Source organism: Sminthopsis crassicaudata, chromosome 3 (genome assembly GCF_048593235.1).
Source record: "Sminthopsis crassicaudata isolate SCR6 chromosome 3, ASM4859323v1, whole genome shotgun sequence".
NCBI classification, from domain to species: Eukaryota; Metazoa; Chordata; class Mammalia; order Dasyuromorphia; family Dasyuridae; genus Sminthopsis; species Sminthopsis crassicaudata.
This window is the reverse complement of record NC_133619.1, coordinates 83,369,839-83,390,487: the sequence shown is the minus strand read 5'-3', so window position 1 is coordinate 83,390,487 and position 20,649 is coordinate 83,369,839. Positions and strand designations below refer to the sequence as shown.

The window sequence follows — 20,649 nt, the reverse complement described above, 5'->3', positions numbered from 1 at the left end:
TATAGGCTAGGAAGCTGAAGCTATAATTTAAGTGATTTTGCCCAAATTCAATAAGTGTTCAGGCTGGAGGTTGAGTCCAGATCTTCCAATTGCAAAGAGAGTATTCTTTATTCCATAGCATATCAAGTAAGAGAGGGAAGCCATATGTTATTCTGTTATGTATAAACCCTACCTCTCCTTAATCTACTAATAATTTATTGTGTAGACACATCAAAAAAGTAATAGATTGTCTTTCCTCTTATTGTTCCATGGCCCCTGGGGTTGTATAAACTTGGACTCTATATCATATGCTATGATAGTTTTTCTTTTTTTTTTTTTTTAATTTATTTTTTATTAATTTTATAATTATAACTTTTTTTGACAGTACATATGCATAGGTAATTTTTTACAACATTATCCCTTGTACTCCCTTCTGTTCCCAATTTTTCCCCTCCTTCCCTCCACCCCCTCCCCTAGATGGCAGGCATTCCCATACATATTAAATGTCTTATAGTATATCCTAGGTACAATATATATGTGCAGAACTGAATTTTGTTGTTGTTGTTGTTGCAAAGGAAGAATTGTATTCGGAAGGTAAAAATAATCTGGAAAGAAAAAAAAAATGCTCACAATTTACACTCATTTCCCAGTGTTCCTTTTCTGGATGTAGCTGATTCTGTCCATCATCGATCAATTGGAATTGGATTAGCTCTTTCTATGTTGAAGATATCCACTTCCATCAGAATAAATCCTCATACAGTATGATAGTTTTTTTTCATTCATGAAAGAATGGAGCCCTTCAACCCTTAGTTAGATTAGCATCTTAGAGCAGCTCTTAACATACTAGTATTCCAACACCTAATCTTTAACTTACTGGTATTTCAGCAAGAACCAAATCATGATAATTCTCGCATGGGAAGAATAAACCAAAGCATTGAGAATTCTTAAAGATAGATTAATTTCTTAAGAGAAATTTCCAAAGAAATTTACTTAATTATAAAAATTAAAATTTAATTATAAAGAATTTCTAATTTTTTTTCACACAGGGTGTGGGTGAGTCAGGGATGTTCCTGGGATGTTCTGTGTTCTTTGCTATAAGTGATGCAGTGGCAGCAGCTCGCAAAGAAAGGGGACTGACAGATGACTTTATACTGAACAGCCCAGCAACTCCAGAACGAATTCGAATGGCCTGTGCAGACAAGTTCACAGAGATGGTATGGAATTATCTTTTCCCCTCCCTATCACAAATAAGAAACTTTTTTGCTATCTATAAACATTTCCTAAAACAAATGGATGCCTAATGAATATATTCTTGATTAAATTTTATAATAACTAAATATTCTCTGCTAGAATGTAGTAGGATAAAATAGAAAATAGAAAAATCCAGAGCTTCTACATTTCCTGTCATATTCTAACACCATCTATTTAGAAGAAGCCTGGTTACAATAACATATGATAATAACATAATGATAATAATATTTTCCCAATACTTTAAGGACTGCCAAGTGCTTTCTCTGTTATTTCATTTGATCTACACAGAAACCCTGCTATTATTACTATTACCCCTATTTTATATAGATGGAAAATTGTGACTGAAAAACATCAAATAATTTACCCTAGTGAAAGTGTGTGAGATAAGATTCAAGCTAAAGCCCAACTAGAAAACAAATTTTTTATTCAGTGTTAAGATTTTAAACCCAGCCAGGGGCAGTGAAGTAAGAAACAATGAGAGTAGACTGGTCTTTGTAATTTCAGCTACCAGGAGGTCAACTTCTAAATTGCCTGCTCTAGATAACAACAGGGTAAAGTTGATAGAGCATTAATTTTAGCTTAAGAATATCTGATAATTTTATGGCATTTTATTTTTCCAAATACATTCAAAGATAATTTTCAATATTCACCTTTGCAAAACCTTGTGTTCCAATTTTTCTCTCTTCTCCCCTCTCCCTTCTCTCCAAGGCAGCAAACAATCTGATATAGGTTAAACTTGTGTAATTCTTCCTAAACATTTATATATTTCTAAATATTTTCATATTTGTCATACTGAGCAAAAAGGGATCAGATTAAAAGGGAAAAAAGACGTGAGAAGGAAAACAAGCAAACCAACAACAACAAAAAGATGGAAAGACTATGCTTTGATCCATATTCAGTCTGGATAGTTCTCTCTCTGGATGCAGAAGGCATTTTCCATCACGACTATTGGAATTGCCTTGATTAACCCCATTGTTGAAAAATTGGCCTATAGTTTTTAATCAACTTCACTCTTACTCATCTTAGAGATTAAAATTCTATTTTCTTCATAGAAGGAACTGATTAATCCAACATTTTTCTCAGTTTAAAAAATAAGAATGATTTGGATTTTAAAAGTTTGATAAGAATCATTTGTAAATCCATCTGATCACCTTTGTACAGGGGAGCTTTCTCATGATCTATATGATTTAGCTTTTTTAATATTAATCTACTTAGGGCATCTGCTTATTGATTTATTATGAGGGGAATAGAGGGAGGGGAAAAGCATATATTAAATATTTGCTATGTACCAGACACCATGATCATTAGTCAATATTTTAGATTATTTCATTTGATCCCAAAACAACACTAGAAAATAAGTGGTGTCATTATCCCCATTTAATAGTTGAAGAAATTGTGGCAAAAAGGATTAAGTGGCTTTCCCAGGGTCACACAGCTAGCAAGTGTCTGAGGCTGGGTTTTAAGGCTGATCTTCCTGATTTCAGATCCAGTACTCTATCCACTCTACCACCTACCTGCTTCAAAATATAAAATTAGCATTTAATCTTTTGGTAAATAATCATCCCTTCTTTCATCCTCATTGTGACCTTCCCTGTCTCATTTTAAAAATTAACTTGGGCTCTCCTATTTTTAAAGATTACATATAATAATTGTTTACCAGTTCCAGCTCAAAGAACAGCTCTGTGTCATTTCAATTGTTTTATTATCTTTAATTATATTAACTTCAGCACTATGGTTATTTTTCTCTGCTTTCTGTTGATGTAGGTCTTTGTTCCTTTTCTACCTTTATTTCCACAATTTATTTTTAGCATCTTTTAATTCTAGTGCACACTTATTTTGCTAAGATTCTCTTTCTAATTAATATAGTCATTCAACACTATGAATCACTATTTTCCCAATCTGTTTTTAGCATCTTTTAATTCCAGTGCAAATTTCTCTTGGTAAGTTCCTCTTTCTTATTAATACAGGCATGTAGCACTATTGTTTTGGCTACATCCATAGATTTTAAAATACCAAATCATTATCTTTAATATTCTATTATTATATCTATAATTTCCTCTCTCCTTCAGGCATTACTTAGTAATTACTTTTTAGTTTCCATGATAGTTTACCCCCTTTTACTCATTGTATTTTTATTATTTATCACAATAACTCGCTTTAAGGTTTTCAAAATATCTTACTTTCCTTCATTTCATTAGATATTCTCAATATACCTGTGAAGTAAGAGCTATTATTATCCACATTTTACTAGTAAGAACACTAGAGCTAAGAAAGATTGAGTAACTACTACTAATTTTATTGAATTATGACTTATAAATGTTGTATATAAAATTCTTTTTATATTTATATATATCTTCTTTGTGATACAAAGGCATTGAGAGGATAGATGCCTTGTCCAGACTCAGTCTGTATGTATGAGCCTGAAGCTAAAACTCAGCTCATCCTAATTTCAAAGTTAAACCTTCTGCCACTACATTAAACTACCTTAGCTGTAAATCTATTTAAACACAAGGGTTAAATGTTTTTTGTAAGTATTTTTTCAGTAAATATATTTTCATGTAAATAACATGTTGTGGGGTTTTAATCCATTCTGTAATTTTTTATTTTATTTAAGATGTTAGTCCAATTAGCATTACTATTATTTATATTTCATCTATTATTCTGCATTATTGTATTTGTCATTATTATTATTAATAAACTAAAACTAAATTCCTATGCATCATACTACTTACACTGATTTTTTAATTCTTGCTTTCCTATTTATCAAAAAAAAATTCATTTTCCTGTTTCTGAAGTTTTTGATGAATTAGTCAATATATCCTAATGTTTTTTGCATTTGATTAATTATTGCTTAATCTTGATTTGAAAAGTGTGAATCAGGTTATATGACTCCAATAGTTCTCATTTACCTCCCAGTTATGATATAAATTCTTGTTTTGTATTTAAGTCTCTTCTCAACTTGACCCTTACTGTCTTTCTTCTTATGTACTGATAGAGAATATAAAACTTATTTCTCTGCTCTAACAGTACTTAATGAGCACCTATTCTGTACAATATATTGTGCTAGTTACTAGGGAAGATACATGCATGAATATGTATGTATATAAAATATTAAGGTAAGGAGTCAAGTTGTAAAGAGATTTAAATGACAAACAAGAATTTAATAACTTGGAGGTAAAAGAGTTTATTTAAAAGGGGGATATGGGTACAGGTGGGGGAGAAACGTTCTTAGATTTATGCTTTGGGAAAAGGATCCTATAATGTAGTAGCAGAAAATGTAACATGTATATAAACAGATACAATATAAATCAAATGTGGCAAGTGCATAAATAAATATATATAGAGAGAGAGAGTACACTTTCTTGATTCTGACATTATCTCTGGGAGCCATCTTAGGAAACACTTGGATTTGATGACTAGTCACTATCAGAAGGAACAGCTCAATATTTATATAACTGAAACAAAAATTATCCCATATTTTATATGTATTTCCCAGCATTTAAGAGGATAATCTTAAGAAACCCCATGTCAAAAAGCCAATTCATCTTACCCTTGTAGGTAGAAAAGTTAGATGCTAGGTTATTAGAAGTAAAAGGATCCTAAGAAATAATCTAGTACAGCCCTTCCATTTTAAAATGAGTGGTTCTATTGATGTTATTGTTACATTGCAATCATTCCCAGATATATCTCCCCACCCTTGCTGCATTGAACTCTTCCTTTTTACAAAGAAAAACAAACAAAACCAAACAACTAAACATGGTTTCTATAAACCATGCCTGACAGTACATACAACATTCTGTACCCCACCAGGAGGAGGGATATTTTGTGGTCTGTCATTTGGGGCCAAAATTAGGCAAACAATTAAAAAAGATTCAGCTTCCTTTGAGTATTCTTTGCAATTCTGTAGTCATTGTGTATAAAGTTCTTATCTTGCTTATTAGTTCACTCTGCATTTGCTTACGCAAGTCTTGTATGTTTTTCTCAATTTCTTATAATTTCTTGCTGCACCTTAGGAGTCTATTACATTCATCTATCACAGTTTGTTCAACACTTCATACATAATGGGTGCCCATTTTATTTTCTGTTCTTTGCTACCACAAAAAGTGCTAGTATGAATATTTTTGTCTTACAGGGAATAATCATTCCATTTCATAGAAATTCATCTGTTTGAGAACTGAAGAGTGATATCACTTTTCCTAAGGCCACAGAGAATCATATGGTCCCTAGAGTCTATTATGGATAAGAGAGTTTGATAATAGAACCTTCCCTAAAAGTCTTTCATGCTAAAGCCAATTCTGTCATGTAATAAATGGCACAGCACTCCAAGGTCTTTTCCAAGTACATACACAAAGGCTTAAGAAAACTCAAAGTTCTTTTTTAAGGAAAAAAAATGGGCTCCCGCTACATACTGTTAGCCAACTCTGTGATGAATTCAGTTGGCCATCTGTATAGGTGAGAAAACAAATCAGACTCTTAAACTTTACAGGTGAATGATAACTTTGCTTCTTTCACATCTGGAATATCCCTTATGTCAAAGAAAAACAAGTAAAATCAACCAAAAAAAAATGTTCCTGACAGCATGTGCAGAATTCAGCATATCGCCACTAAGAAGTATTTATTCATCTGTTCTTGGTAACCAAAATTGATTATTACATTTCATCTGAATTCATCTTCCTTTTAATGTTGTCACTTAAATTATTGCATTCCTTATGTCAATAAATATCTAATAAGCATGTGTTATATGTTAGACACTGTGCTAAGCACTAGGAATAAAAAGAAGCAAAACAGCTCTTGCCTTCAAAGATATCACAATCTAATAAGGGAGACAAGCAAACAAATATGTACAAATGAGCTATATTCAGGATACATTGAAAATAATCGACAAGAGGGAAGACACTAGAATTAAGAATACAATTATCCCTTTCACATTCCAGGGATTGAGAGCCCCTGTGATCTGGAAAATTCCCATCAAATATTTTTGTCCTCCCTTCATACCAGAGAAGAAGTTTGAATTTTTTCATTTTCTTTTACAGGATGTTTACAGTGCCTTATTGTAAAATTTGGGTTGATATTTCATCATGCTATACATATATTTTATGTATCTCTTAATTTCTAAGTTTATTCTGTGACATCTTCTGGCCTTCAACCAACTTCCATTTCAACCAGCTTTCATTTGCAGCTTCCACAAAACTACCAAAAAATTCCCATTTAATTTCTAATGCTGATCCACAATGAATCATAACCTCAATGGGAAAAGTCTACATGTGGAAGAGTTAACTATAATTGGGAAAGATTTCCTATAAAAAGTGGGATTTCAGTTGAGATTTAAAGGAAGCCAGTAAGAAGAGATGAAGAAGGAGGATATTACAGGGATGGGGGACAACCAGAGAAAATGCTCAAAGCTAAGAGATGGAATATCTTATTTAGAGTAATAGCCAAGAGCCTAGTGTCACTGGATCTTAAGTGGAATAGGGGAGTGATGTTGTCCATCTGCTGATTTTCTCCATTTTTGTTCAGCAATACATGTAGAGGAGCAAAGGCAGCAAGTAGTGGGATTGATCCAAGACTGAGACTTAGTAGGGTACAATTGGTGAAATGATAAGGGGACTAGGGATTTAAGAGAACAGTATAGAATTAAATTGATTCAGCAAGGGGTCAAGATGGGAGAAAATGGAGTGGTTAGTGCAGGGGAAATGTCCTGGGGGAGAATTGAAGTATCAAGGAACTGGAGATCACAGTGTAGACAGAGTAGGGTTTGATGAGGAAAGGCAGAGGAAAAATGTGAAAAGTCAATTTATTCTGGTCAAATAAGGAGATTTTGGAATTTAAAAGGAAATGATGTATTTTGTAGATGATGGCAATATCAGGGGTTTGACCATTTTTGTGTGTAGCTGTAGTAGGGTAGAGGTATAAGTCATAAGAATTGAAGAAATTGAGGAACTAAGTGCTATGGTGTTTGAAAGAGAGTCAGTATTTATGCTAAGACGGCAAGAGTCAGGGAGGAGAGAAAAATTGTGATCCATGTAGCAAACTCATTGAGGAAGGAGGAAAAGTGAACTGCGGGTCTATAGACAGCAGATAGCAGGATTCTGTATATTCTTTTTCTGGTTCTGATTTTATCAGAACCATCATCATGTTTATATCATGTTCTTTGAATTCCTCATATTTGTCATTTTATATGATCCAATACTGAATTATGTTTTCATGTTATATATTCACCCTTATAAGGGATTGAAACCAGAAATGTGCACCATAATTTTTATAAAACTTGAGGACTTAAATAGATTACATGAAAGAGTTTGGTTTGCTGTTATTGTTTAACTTTACTTTAAAAAAAATAAAGAAATACTAAAAGAAGGATAGAACCACTCATTGATCAGAATGGATGAGCTGGTGAAAACTCAGCATAGGGAAAGAACAAGATTTATACTCACCTCTACTTCTGTCTTGGAAAGGGGAAAAATGGTTTATAAGGGAACTGAAACTCAATATAAATAAGGAAATAGGAAGAAAACATGTAGCTGTTCTTAAATTCAAATCACTGACCCAGGTGATTTACATCCTTGTGTATTAAGAAAATACTAGAGATGTAAAGATTATTCAGCCACTGTTAGTGAATTTTGAATAATCATGGATTGTGAGAAAGGTGTTGCAGAATGAGAGAAGGGCAAATTTCTTCCAAAAAAAAAGGAAAGAGAAAGGAGTCTGAAATTATAAGCTTTAAAGGCTGACTCAATTACTGGCAAAATTCTATCATACATTCTAAAGGAATAGCTAGTGAATATCTGAAAAGAAAGTAGTAATCACAAAGAAACAGGATATTTCATGAAGAACTTTGTCATTCCAGGCTAACCTAATTTCCTTTATATAGAGAACACACTAGTATGTCCAGAAAGTATTATAGAGCTCACCTAGATTTTAGCAAACCATTTAACAAAGTCTGTCATCCTATTCTTGTGAAAAAAAAAAAAAAACAAAACAGATGTGGGTCAGATAAAATAGGTGATTTCCAACTGGTTGAATGACTTGACTTAATTAGTAGACATTAATGGTTCAACAATAGAATATATCTAGTATAATGCCTCTGCGTTCTGACTTGGCTCTAAGGTGTTCAACATTGTTATCCATGATTTTTGATAGAAGCATAAATAGCTTGTTTATCAAATTTTCATAAGACACAAAACTGAGAAATAGCTAAATACTTTGAGTGGCAAACTCATCACCCAAAAAGATTGTAGGCTAGATATTACAGTGTGTCTAATAAGATGACAATTAATATGAATAAGTAGGCAATATGGAGTAATAGAGTACAGGCCCTCAAGAGTCAGAAAAACTTAAGATTAAAATTGCAGACTTGTGTGCAGACCCACACATACAAATTGTGTGACTATGGGAAAGTCACTTAATGCCTCAGGGGTCCAAGCAACTTTAAAATTATAAGTTATAGACTTTTCTAATCAACATCGGAATAAAAAATTTCTACACCAACCATTTCCTATACTGATGACATCAGTGACATAATAATGGCATAATGACATAAAATATAAAGTCATTCACTTGGGTTTAAAAAAATCGAATTCACCGGTACAAGATAAGGAAGGCAATACTGGTCAATAGTTTATCTCTGTAGATTGAAAGCTCATTAGGAATCAATAGTGTAATATAGTTCACAAAAAAAGATAAGGCAATCTTAAACTACACAAAAAGAGGATATAGTATCGAGGAACTAGGGAAGTAATTGTTCTGATAGAGAGTACTTTAATCAGCCTATATCTTTAGCATTATGTTCAATTCTAGATGCCACCTTTTATGGAAGCCATTGATGAGCAGATCAGGTCCAGAGTAGGTGAAGAACATGATGGGCTATACGAGGATCCATTAAAGAAAATTTGGATATTTATCCTCAAGAATATACTTAGAGGGCACATCAGAGTTGTGTCTTAATATTTAAAAGAATGCCACTTGGAAGGATTAAATTTGCTACAAATTTATTTTTTCTTGGCTCCTGATGGCAGATTTAGAAACAATGAATAGAAGTAATAGGGACATATTTTTGGTTCGATGTAAGGAAAAACTGTCTAGTTATTGGAACTATTCAAAAGTAAAATGGGCTGCCTCAGGAGATCATGGGTTCTCTTTTTATTAAAAGCCTTTTCATCAAGTCTGAGGGATCCCTTAGAGGAGATCTGCAAGCACAGTCTTTATTCCAATAAAACTTAGAGACTCTGAGGTCTCTTCCAACTGTAAGACTATGATTCACTAATAATATGCACTATTAGTCAGAATTCTTTATACAAGGATGTATGTTAACAGATCATAAGTTCACACTTAAACAGTGCTTTGGGGCTTGCAAAGTAACCTTAGATAACCCTTAGATACAAGTAAAGAAACTACTACTATCATCATTTTCTAAAATTACCACTATTTTACGGAAGAAAATCAGCTTCAGAGAATTAAATAACCAGTCCAGGGCCATACAGCTAGTAAATGTCAAAGCTGATTTAGTACTCAACCAAGGGAGGGGAAAAAAAAGTCTTTAGTGACAACTTTGTTTACTTTCTTTTGTTAGACAAAAGAGCTGTGGTATCTAATTGTTTCCCTTTTTGTCTTAGCTGCCAGGAAACTTAGGGCTACCTTCAATGGCCAACTATAGTAATTAGCTCATCTCAGATGATTCCTGGCAAAATCCATTCCTCTCTTCCTTTTAATGGTTTTTTATTCTGGTTTTATTCTAAACAAGTACTGCTTATTTGTGTGTTTCCTCAAATTCTTTTGTGAGTAGGTAGGTTAAACCCAAAATAAAATATCAGCAAAGAGAATCTACCAGTTTCTTCTTTTCCAGAATTAAAAAATCCACTTACTAAGGTGTGCATTAAGGTTTTATTGAGGTTTTATCTGTCCTGTAAGTATCTGACAACTATCCCAGGAGCTGGGTCAGTGGCATTTGCAGGAACCATAATGTATATATTCCTTTCCCTCCAGGGGAGGGAAAGCTCCAATCCATGTAAATTGTACCTAGATAATGACTTCATAGTACAAACTGCTAGGCTTTATAGCATGAAAGATCATAGAATTTAGACGGAAAGGATTTCAGATGTCATTTAGTCTTTCTTTAATTAATAGATTAGGAAACAGGTTGAGGGGAAAAGGGATTTGCCCAATGGGACATGGATAGAAAGTAATAGATCAGTATTTCAACTGAGTTCCCAACTACAAATTCAGCATTTTTCTCATGCACTCTAATAATTCATTGATGTGAATAACAGAACAAAGTTAAGCATTCTTTCCCATTAAATTGCTTTCTCAACAAAAGTGGAACTCTATTAAAAGGGCTGTACATAATTTATAAACATAAGAAGGCATGTGGTCAGTGGTGCCAGTTATGATTCTAAAGAGATTTGCTTAGTAGTAATTTTAAGTACTTCTAGCTTGATCCCCATTTTTACTCCCATAGATTAGTTTCCCTTCTATACACACATACACACACATGCATATGTATGTAAAATCATTCTATATTTACTTCTATTTATCAGTTTTTTCTCTGGATGAAGGTAGCATTTTCCTTCATATGTCTTTTGTAATTAGTTTGAGGATTTATTAGTCAAAATGACTTGCTCAAAGCTGTTCTTAAAAGAGTAATGCTGTTGTTATATACAATGTTTTCTTGGTTCTGTTCATTTCACTCTTGATTATTCTGTGCAAGTCTATCCATGTTTTTTTTTCCTAAAATCAATAAGCTCATCATTTTTTATAGCATAGTAGTATTCCATTGTGATCATATATCATAATTTGGTTAGCCGTTCCCTGGCATCCCTGAAATTTTCAGTTCTTTGTCATCATAAAGAGAGCTGCTATAAATATTTTAGAACACATAGATTCTTTTTATTTTTTCCTAATCATCTTTGGAATATATCTAGTAGTGATATGGCTGGGTCAAACTATATAGGCAGTTTAATAACTCTTTGGGCATAATTCCAGATTGCTCCCACAAATGGTAGATCAGTTAACAATTCTACCAACAGCAAATTAGCACTCTAATTTTTCCACATCCCTTCCAACATGTGTTGCTTTCTCTTTCAATCATTTTAGCCAATCTGATAAGTATAAAATGATACCTCAAGGTTGTTTTGATTTTCCTTAATAATAAATCATTATTAAGCATTATTAGTATTTTTCCAAATAACTATGAATCGTTTTGATTTCTTCTTTGGAAAATTGCCTATTCATATCCTTTGAGCACTTATCAAGGGGGGAATGATTTGCATTCTTATAGGTACAACAAAGTTCTTTATGTATTTGAGATAGGAGACCTTTATCTGACAAAATGTTTATAAATTTTTTCCCCAATTTTCTACTTTCCTTCTTGATCTTGGTTACATTGGTTTTATTTATACAAAAAATTTTTAATTTAATATAACCAAAATAATTCATTTTATATTGTGATCCATCTCTTGTTTATTGACATTTTACTTGTAATGAACTTAGCACAGATCCTGGCACATCATAAGCACTTAATAAATGCTTGTTCCTTTCCTCTCTCATGAATGGAAACTTTACCTGATAAATTAGTTTTACCCTGATCAGGCCTTTACATTCTCTTCTGACTACCTCCAGTTCTCTCTGATCTGGTCTTGACTACTTATTTCCATCAAAAGATTTAAATAGAATACAATTTTCTAACTTATTCTTAGCGTTTTATTGGAGTTTTTAAAAATTTAGATATCAACCAATCAACAATTAATTAATCTGCTATTGTCAGACACTAGATTTATGCAATAATTGCTCTCACTATGGCCAATAACAGCTTCAAGGCAGCTCAATACTACAAACCCATTTTCTCTCCCTGATTCTATATTTGTAGATTCAAAACCATTGGGGAATGATAGCAAAATGAACAGTGGCCATCCCTTATTTGTCTCTTGCTTCTATCTATAGGAAGGGTCCTACAAAAATGATCAGAAAACTTGAATAGGTCCCATTTCAAGACCATCAACCAAATTAAATACATGCTGCACATGGCACTAAAGTTTGCCATGACACTCAAGTCCAGCTTGCCTGCTCTATAGCCAAATTCTATAACTATCCAAGCAGAGCTTGATTAGCAATGCCAGCAGCCCACAGGCTTAAACTTCTCTTGGCTGTAAGAAATATCTTGTCAACCCTGAAAGATGGTTTACAGGCTATCCTAGAACCACCACATGTCAGGGCCATATATTTTTCTTCCTACACAGTCTGATGAAATCTGACCACAGCAGTTTATGAGTGGTGATGCAATAAACCAATCCAGAATATATGGACTACATGATATGCACTATGATCTTGTGATCCTCAGGATACATGAGTCACAATGGGTACTTAAGAGAAAACCAAGAATAATATTTTAACATGTTTGGACAATCTCTGGATTTGGATACATAATTAAAATATATAATTAAATATGGGTGTTTGTCTTATTAGGCCTAGTACTGTTTTTTTTTAAGTCTTCATATTCCAAGGGGATGAAAATTTAAATTATGGCCCATGGAAGCTCTAATCAAAACATGCAAAGAAATATTAATCCTAATTAACAATCTCGAAAATGATGAACTCTACTACAGAATCCAGACTTGGCTTAAGCTTTTCACAGATCTTTTCCCTGTAAATGGGTCTTATATAACTAATTAATAGGTTAAATTTATAAAGAATCCTTGTTTTTATATATATGTGCATGATATATACAGAATAATCTCAGAAAGAAGAGGTACTGGTTAAGGGAGTCAGGGATTGGATAAAAAAAAAAAAAAAAAAAAAGACCTCCTACCAATGGTTTTGTGATGGAGAAAGCTATCTGCACCCAGAGAGAAGACTGTGGGAACTAAGTGTGGATCACAATGCAGCATTTTCACTTTTTTATTGTTTGCTTGCATTTTCCTTTTTTGATCAGATTTTTTTTGTGCAGCATGATATTTGTGGAAATATATATAGAAGAATTGTGCATGTTTAGCATATATTGGATTACTTGCAATCCAGGGGAGAGCTGGTGGGAAGGGAGGGAAAAAAAAATTTGAAACACAAGGTTTTAAAGAGATGAAGGCTGAAAATTATCCATGTATATATTCTGAAAATAAAAAGCTTTAATTTAAAAAAAAATTAGGGGCAGCTAGGTGGTGCAGTGGATAGAGCACCAGCCCTGAATTCAGGAGAACCCAAGTTCAAATCTGGTCTCAGACACTTAACACAGCCTAGCTGTGTGACCCTGGGCAAGTCACTTAACCCCAGCCTCATAATAAATAAGTATTATAACAATGAAAAAAGAAAAGAAACCTCCTAAAGAAAGTAGGATTTAAGCTTTCTTTTTTAAAATTAAATTTTGTTTTATTAACAGAAATCTATTTTCTTTCCCTCCCACCCCTATTCTTTGCAACAAATAGGCATAGTTCAAGCAAAACAAATTTTCTCATTGTATTCAAAACATGTTTTTTTTTTTTCATTCTGTACCTTGAATCTATTGCCCCTCTGTCAGGAGTTGACTAGGAGGCTTCATCACAGATCTTCTGGATTCCATTCTTCATCAGTTATATATCTTTGAAATTGTTCATTTTTAGAATATTGATGTTGATAGCATATATTATTCTTATAGTTCTACTCACTTTCCCGTGTACATTAGTCCACACAAATCTTTCCATGACTCTCTTCTGTTAGTAATGAGTGGGATAGTGAGTTAGAGAGATATATTAGGATTGCCTAGCAATAGTAAGGGTCCAGTAGAAGTAATGTAACATAAATTTGTAGTAGATCTTTATTTTCTCTATCAATGAGCTGAATCGGTATATGTACAGGAGTAACAGCAGTAGATGTTGGCAGTGATATAGCATTAAGGCTTAATAAGGTAAAATTAGAAACAGGATAAGGGGAGCAAAGGAACTAGTTCACCATGCAGTCAATATGGGAAATGAAGTAGGGTGGCTAGGGTGATGACCTAAAAGAGAACTGAGAGGTTACAGGATTAGAAATTGTGATGAAGAACAGGGGTTAGAGTTGCAAGGCAGAAGAAGTGGAATGTCAATAGATTGTTAGATAAGCAAATTTCAGAGTTCATCAACATGCAAGTAGAGCATTTGTGGGTGATGGAAAAATCAAGGTATAACTATCTCTGTGGCCAAAGTGGATAGGACATGTGAAATCAATAAATTGAAAAATTGAGGTCAGAGGGCCTGAGAAAGCATTGATAGATAAGTTGAAGTCTCCTCCTATGAAGGCAGGAGTTAGGAAGAAGAGAAAGACAAGAGCCAGACACTGAATTTATTAAGGAAAGTCCTTTGTCCTGCTCTGGAGCACAATAGACAATAGCTATGAAGATCTGATTATGTGATAGATATGTATCTCAAAAAGGGAAATCTACCAGGGATAGTAGTTGGAAGGAGAACTTGGAGGCAAGGAGTAGTAATTCCAGTTCCCTCATTTGGAGGGAGGAATGAACAATAGTACAACCATTGCTAGAAAAGGCAGCCAGGGAGGATGTGTAATCAGGAGAGAACCAGGTCTCTGTGAGGTGCAATAGAGATGAAAGAAGTAGGAAAGGAAAAGCTTTAAGATGAAAGCTATAAGATCCGGGCTGACTCTCTGGAGAGCCTCAGGATCAGTCAGAGTTCAGATCAATCAGAGTCCTTGATCTTTAAGGGGAAAAGTGAATCCTGGACTCTAGAGTCCGGGGTCTCCACCTCTCTCCTCCTTGTCTTGCAGCCAAGTGACTCTCATCTCTCCCTCAGCTCTCCAATCCTTGCCTACAATTACCTTACTACCACACACTCAGCAAGCACCAATCCTGAGGAGAGACATCACATTACCATATCATCTAAGTATATACTAATAAAGCCATTATCTCACAGCAAATAGGTAATTAGCCTTAAGTGCTCTGCTGTCTGATGCAAGTACACCTTTTCAGAGGTTCAGTCCTCTACAGAAAGCAAGTTTGTTGTCTATGGCAGAACTTCTTGAATTTTTTTTTCCACTCACAATGCCTTTTTGCCCAAGAAGTTTTTATATGACTTTAAGTATACAAGTATATAAAAGATATACAAATCAAACATTTACTAATTAAAATTATAATTTCATGACCCCCATATTTAGTTTAAAAAAAAAACCCATTTAGAGTCAAAAATCACAATTTAAGAAGCCAGTGGAATTTAGCATGTTTCAGTATGATTGACCTGACCCTACAAGGAGATGTTCCCAGAGAACATTACAATTAAGAGAAGAACATTATAGGGAGGTGGGTTGGAGCTTGCTAGGACTTGTATGGCTACTATGAAGAGAAATGGGAATAAAGGATCAGGCAGTGGAGTTTAAGAAGGAGTTTAGAATCACTGGAATAAAGAGAGTATAACTAAAGGAGAATTTTCTGATAGATAATGTCATTGAGTACTTGACCCTTTTATAGATATTCATATCTCCATATCTCCTCTGCACATACCATGAGTTAGAGAAGCTAAAAAATGTATTTATATATTTATATTTAATTAATTAAAAAAAAAAAGTCCTCTAAACTTCCTAGAATAGTGTGACCTCATTTTTTTACCCTTGACCCATAGTTGTATGTACTTCTTACATCTTCTGGAAAGGGTGTGTCAATAGACTATTGTTCCATTAAATATTCCTTTGACTTCTTAGACCAAAACACCCTTCCCTAGACACCATTTTTGTTGTTAAATCTTCATCAAGATAATGCAATGATTCACCATTTCCTTCTCCACCTCATTTTGCAAATGAGGAAACGAGGAAACAGTGGTAAATGATTTGCCCAGCATTACACAGCTAGTGAGTGTTTGAGGCCAGATTCCAATTCATGAAGATGAGTCTTCCTAATTTCAAGTCAGGCATGCTATATACTGTATCATTTACCTCACCATTTCTTACCTATTAGAAATGTAAGCTCAAGAAATAGAGTGGTAGATCAGATAGAGTGGTAGTCATTATAATCAATGACTATAATAATCTAGTATTTGATAAACCCACAAACACCAGCTTCTGGAATAAGAACTCATGCTATGTTCACTTTTTTTCGTTTTTTTTTCTCTTCCATAGTTTTCCTTTTTGCTCTGATTTTTCTCTCCCAACATGATTGATAAAGCATTATGTATCAAAAATAAATTAAAAAAAAAAAGAAATCTAAGCTCCTTGAAAGCAGGAATTGTCTTAGTTTTATATCTATAATCCCGGAGCTTACTTGACACTTAGCAAGTGCTTAATTCTTTTTTAACCAATCAATGAATCAATCAACATTTATTCAATTATCTGACATTGCCAAACACTACTAAGTGCTAGGGGTATAAGAGAAGGCTACAGACAGTCCCTTGACTTCAGAGACCTCACAATCTAATAGAAGAGACAACATACAAACAAATATGTACAAATAAGCTATGTACAGGATAAATAAGAACAAAATTAAAAGGAAAGCATTAGAATTAAGAAGGATTGGGAAAGGGAATGGCCTGAGAACCTGAACTTCCTTAAGTTGCTAAGGCTCTCTTGTTTTACCTTCAAAACATCATCATCTAATCAGCCCTCAGTTTCATAACTTCCTTCAACTATTTTTATTGTTAAGTTCAGTTGTATCTGTGAGAAATAACTTCTTATACTCAGAAAGTCTGTTTTATTACACATCTGCAGAAGTGGGTGTGTCCTATTACAGAATAATTCTTTTGACACCAATTGGGGTTTTCTTGGCAAAGATGCTCGAAATTGGTTTGCCATTTTTCTTCTTTAGTTCATTTTACAAATGAGGCAAATTTAAGTGACTTGCCCAGGATTTCACAGCTAGTAAGAATCTGAGGTTTGAAGTCAGGTCTGCCTAATTACAGTCCCAGAATTTTAAACACTATTACTCTTACTCTCCATTAAGGCATTAAGAAGGTGAATGGAAGGGTTATTTGATTCCAGGATTGTCAAGCTTTTCCAGTATCTTTGCCAAGAAATCCCCAAAGGGGGTCATGAAGAGCTAGACAGGACTGAAATGACTGAATAACAACAAAAAGTGATTCCTCACAGTTAATTCTTCACCAGACTTGACTTGAAGGAATATCAATGTTCTTACTGCAGTACCAAGGATGAGGACAGAAGGTAAGGTAAAAAAGGACATTGTGAGCCAAGGTTTCCATTCTTCACTAACTGGCAAAATAAGGGATAGAGGCAGCAAGAAGGATCTTAGAACAATATGGATAATTGTTCTATACAATGCCTAACTTCTTAACAATGCTAAAATTCTGAATAGAAAATAATTGACATTTTTATATTTTAGAGACTGCAGGCAGTCCATATAAATTATCTCATTTGAACATCCCAACAACCCTTATGAGACAAATAGTGAAATTTATATTATCTTCATTTTCTAGATGAGGAAATCAAGGCTTAGACAGATTAAGTGACTTGCCAGTGGTTTCATAACTAATACTTGTCAGAAAGAGGATTTTAAATGGTCTCCAAGTCCAAAACTCAATTTATTACACTATGATACCTCTTCTCTATGGTACCCACCCCATTATCTTGGGGAAGAAGATTGTATTATGAAAATGGAGTTTCCAACAAAGTCAACTCCATGAAATCTATCTCCACACTTTGCCCCAGTACCTCCACTCTTATCAAACACTGATGGTACCACTCCACTAGTTCACCATCAGAATTGTAGAGTCACATTTCATTTCTACCACAACCTACATACCCTCCCAGATGGGCAAAGTCAGTATTCTAACAGCGTCACATCACCTGAATAAAAATCAAATATGATGGCTGGAAGAAGTACTCAACCAGAGCCAAACAACCAGATTTTTATGATAAGCAGAGAAGAAATTGATCTCTTATTTGATCTGCTCCTTCTTCCAAGTTCTAGGGTTATCCCATGTAAATTTTTTTAACTTAAAGACATATGGATATGTTTGTCATGACAAGTTATTATCCATGTAATAGGACTACAGTATTAACAAATAATGTTACATGTCCTTTTTCTTAGATCCCAATAGATGATGCAAAGACCTTTAAGCCTTGGTGTATCCCTATTGCTTAATATCTTCATCATTTACTTAAAGGTAAGATCTTTTCAGTTCACAAATTATTCATTCATCTGTCCATTTAGCTATTTATTGCATGCCAAATAAATCAAAGGAAGGCCTTGAACTCTTTCTTTTATATTATTCTTTACAACTTTTTTTTTTCCTTTCAGATATTGAAGAGGCTGCTCTTTCCATGATTTAAAAGAACGATTAAATTACAAGGATGGATTTTTAATACAAACTAGACCAGAACTCCTCTTCAGATCTACCTAGACATGGAAAAACAATCAGTTTTATAAACATTGCTATAGTTCTCATAAATGTGACGGACGATCAACACTTTGATAGGAAATTTGCTGGTTATTGTACATTTTTCTACAAACACATGCTTTGCAGGAGACAACTATATTTCTTTCTGATTGATTTTTTGTGTTTTATAAAGAAATATAGCCTTTTGCTTCTTAACTAATATACTCATCTCTAGTGCTAAAAAAGGGAATACCAATTGTCTATTTTTAAAATTCTTTTTCTATTGATGCTTTTTTATCTTTTCATCATCATCTTCCCCCTTCTCTCTCTCTGCTCCTTCCCTTTTAATAGACTGAACCTTCCATTATTATACTATCTTTAAAGCATTAGTTAGTAGTAGTATATAAAATTGAGGACTAGTACTGGGCTTGGAGTCAGAAAAAAACAGAGTTCATGGCCCACTTTGCTCACAAAACATTTGGAAGTAGGTACTGTTATAATACCCATTTTATGAGTGAGTAAAATGACATTCAAAGACCTTGGTCAATGTCACAGCTAGTGAGTCAGGGGAGCTGAATTTTTAACCAAGGCCTTCAGACTCCAAGAGAAGTGTTTCTGTCATTTGCCTGAAAGTCTAGAAATTTGGCTTTTTGTCAAAGCTCTATCTGTTGCCTGAAGTTGACTATATAATCACTAAAATCCTTTCCAACTCTAATGTTCATACATTAGACAGCTAAGGAGAGGCTAGTCATCAACTAGCCAACAGTCATTTAAAGTAGTTTTGTTTCAAGTAGGGAGGGATCCATAAAGACATTTAAAGATATTTGTGAACAATAAATCATAAGGTTCACATTAATGATTCCCATATCCTCTCCAATATTGAAAAGCACATAAGTTTAATAATGAAGCCTCACATGGAACAAAGTGGGTTGTAAAGAACCATCACATTGTAATCATCATACCTACAACTATAATTTGAAATACCTATATCCCCACAGGACTCCATAGTCCTTAATTTCTTAATCCTTAAAAAAAATTAATAATAAATCGCTTATAAATAGGGCCCAATCTGATCAAGAAGTGATTAATAAGCTTTTTATTTGTGAAGGATAGTTAATATACTGGATGAATCTCCCAAAATTGTTATATGCTAGAACATTTCATAAGAAGAAATGTAATAGGGGCAAATGTAATGTTTTATACCTAAGCAAGAAAATCAAATTCAAAAGCATAGGATAGAGAGACCAAGTTCAGCAGCAGGAAGTGTGAAAAAGATCTGGGACTTTTAGTGGACTGCAAGCTCAATATGAATTAGCAGCATAATATGACATCTCAAAAAAGCTAATGTGAATTAGGATTATAGATATATCATAAAGATGATTCCTTATGTGTGTGTTATGATTAAGTGGCCTATAAGATTCCTTCCAACTCTAAAAATCTGTGATTCTAGAGGTAAATGGCCCTTGAGGACCAGATATTAGCACTAGAGAATTAAATGGGACCTCAATAACAAAAAACTGATATGCCCTCTGATATTAGGGACCAATGATTTATGCCTAAATTGAACAAAAAAAGGCTAAAGTGAGAGGACTTAGTGAATCGGAACTGTCCCCAGAGTCATAGGGACCTGAACTATAAACTTGGTTCTTTCCCTGTGTGACCTTAGTTAGAAGCCACTTAGCTTCTTTGGTCTCAGTTTTCTCATTCGTAAACAAATAAACTTGGACTAGATTACTTCTTTAAAATACTGTTCATTTCTTATAGTCTATGATTCTACAGGATGGACATGAGAGAAGCCTATGAATCTAATCCAATCAAATATGCATATATTATGGGCCAGATATCGCACTAGGTGAAGGAGATTCAAATTAAATGAAAATCAGACTCAAGGAACTTTATATTCTACAGGGGGAAGAGAGCATTCAATATGCAACCAGATAAGATGTACCATAATTTGAGAAAAGAGAAAGCATTGACAAAAGACTTGTCATAGAATGTAGGATGTGGAAGAAGCAAGGAATTCTCAAGAGACTGAAAAAGAGAGGAAAATCACAAGCAAGGGAGAAAACTGTGGCCAAGATGTGAAAGCAGGACATGAAATGCCAAGTGCTAGGAAACAGTAAATAGGCAGGTTTGCCTGAAACAG

General features: G+C 33.9%; 1 protein-coding gene across 1 annotated transcript in view; it reads left to right on the top strand.

Annotated features, from left to right (window-relative positions):
• Positions 1–18,593, top strand: part of LOC141561885 (aldehyde oxidase 2-like) — a 76,195-nt gene extending 57,602 nt beyond the window's left edge. Inside the window, exons 26-28 of the mRNA XM_074301970.1 lie at positions 1,026–1,193; positions 18,215–18,290; positions 18,425–18,593. Of these exons, the coding sequence (XP_074158071.1) occupies positions 1,026–1,193; positions 18,215–18,268 (222 nt within the window). The 3' untranslated portion in view covers positions 18,269–18,290; positions 18,425–18,593. The remainder of the gene's footprint in view (positions 1–1,025; positions 1,194–18,214; positions 18,291–18,424) is intronic.
• The last annotated feature ends 2,056 nt before the right edge of the window (positions 18,594–20,649 follow it).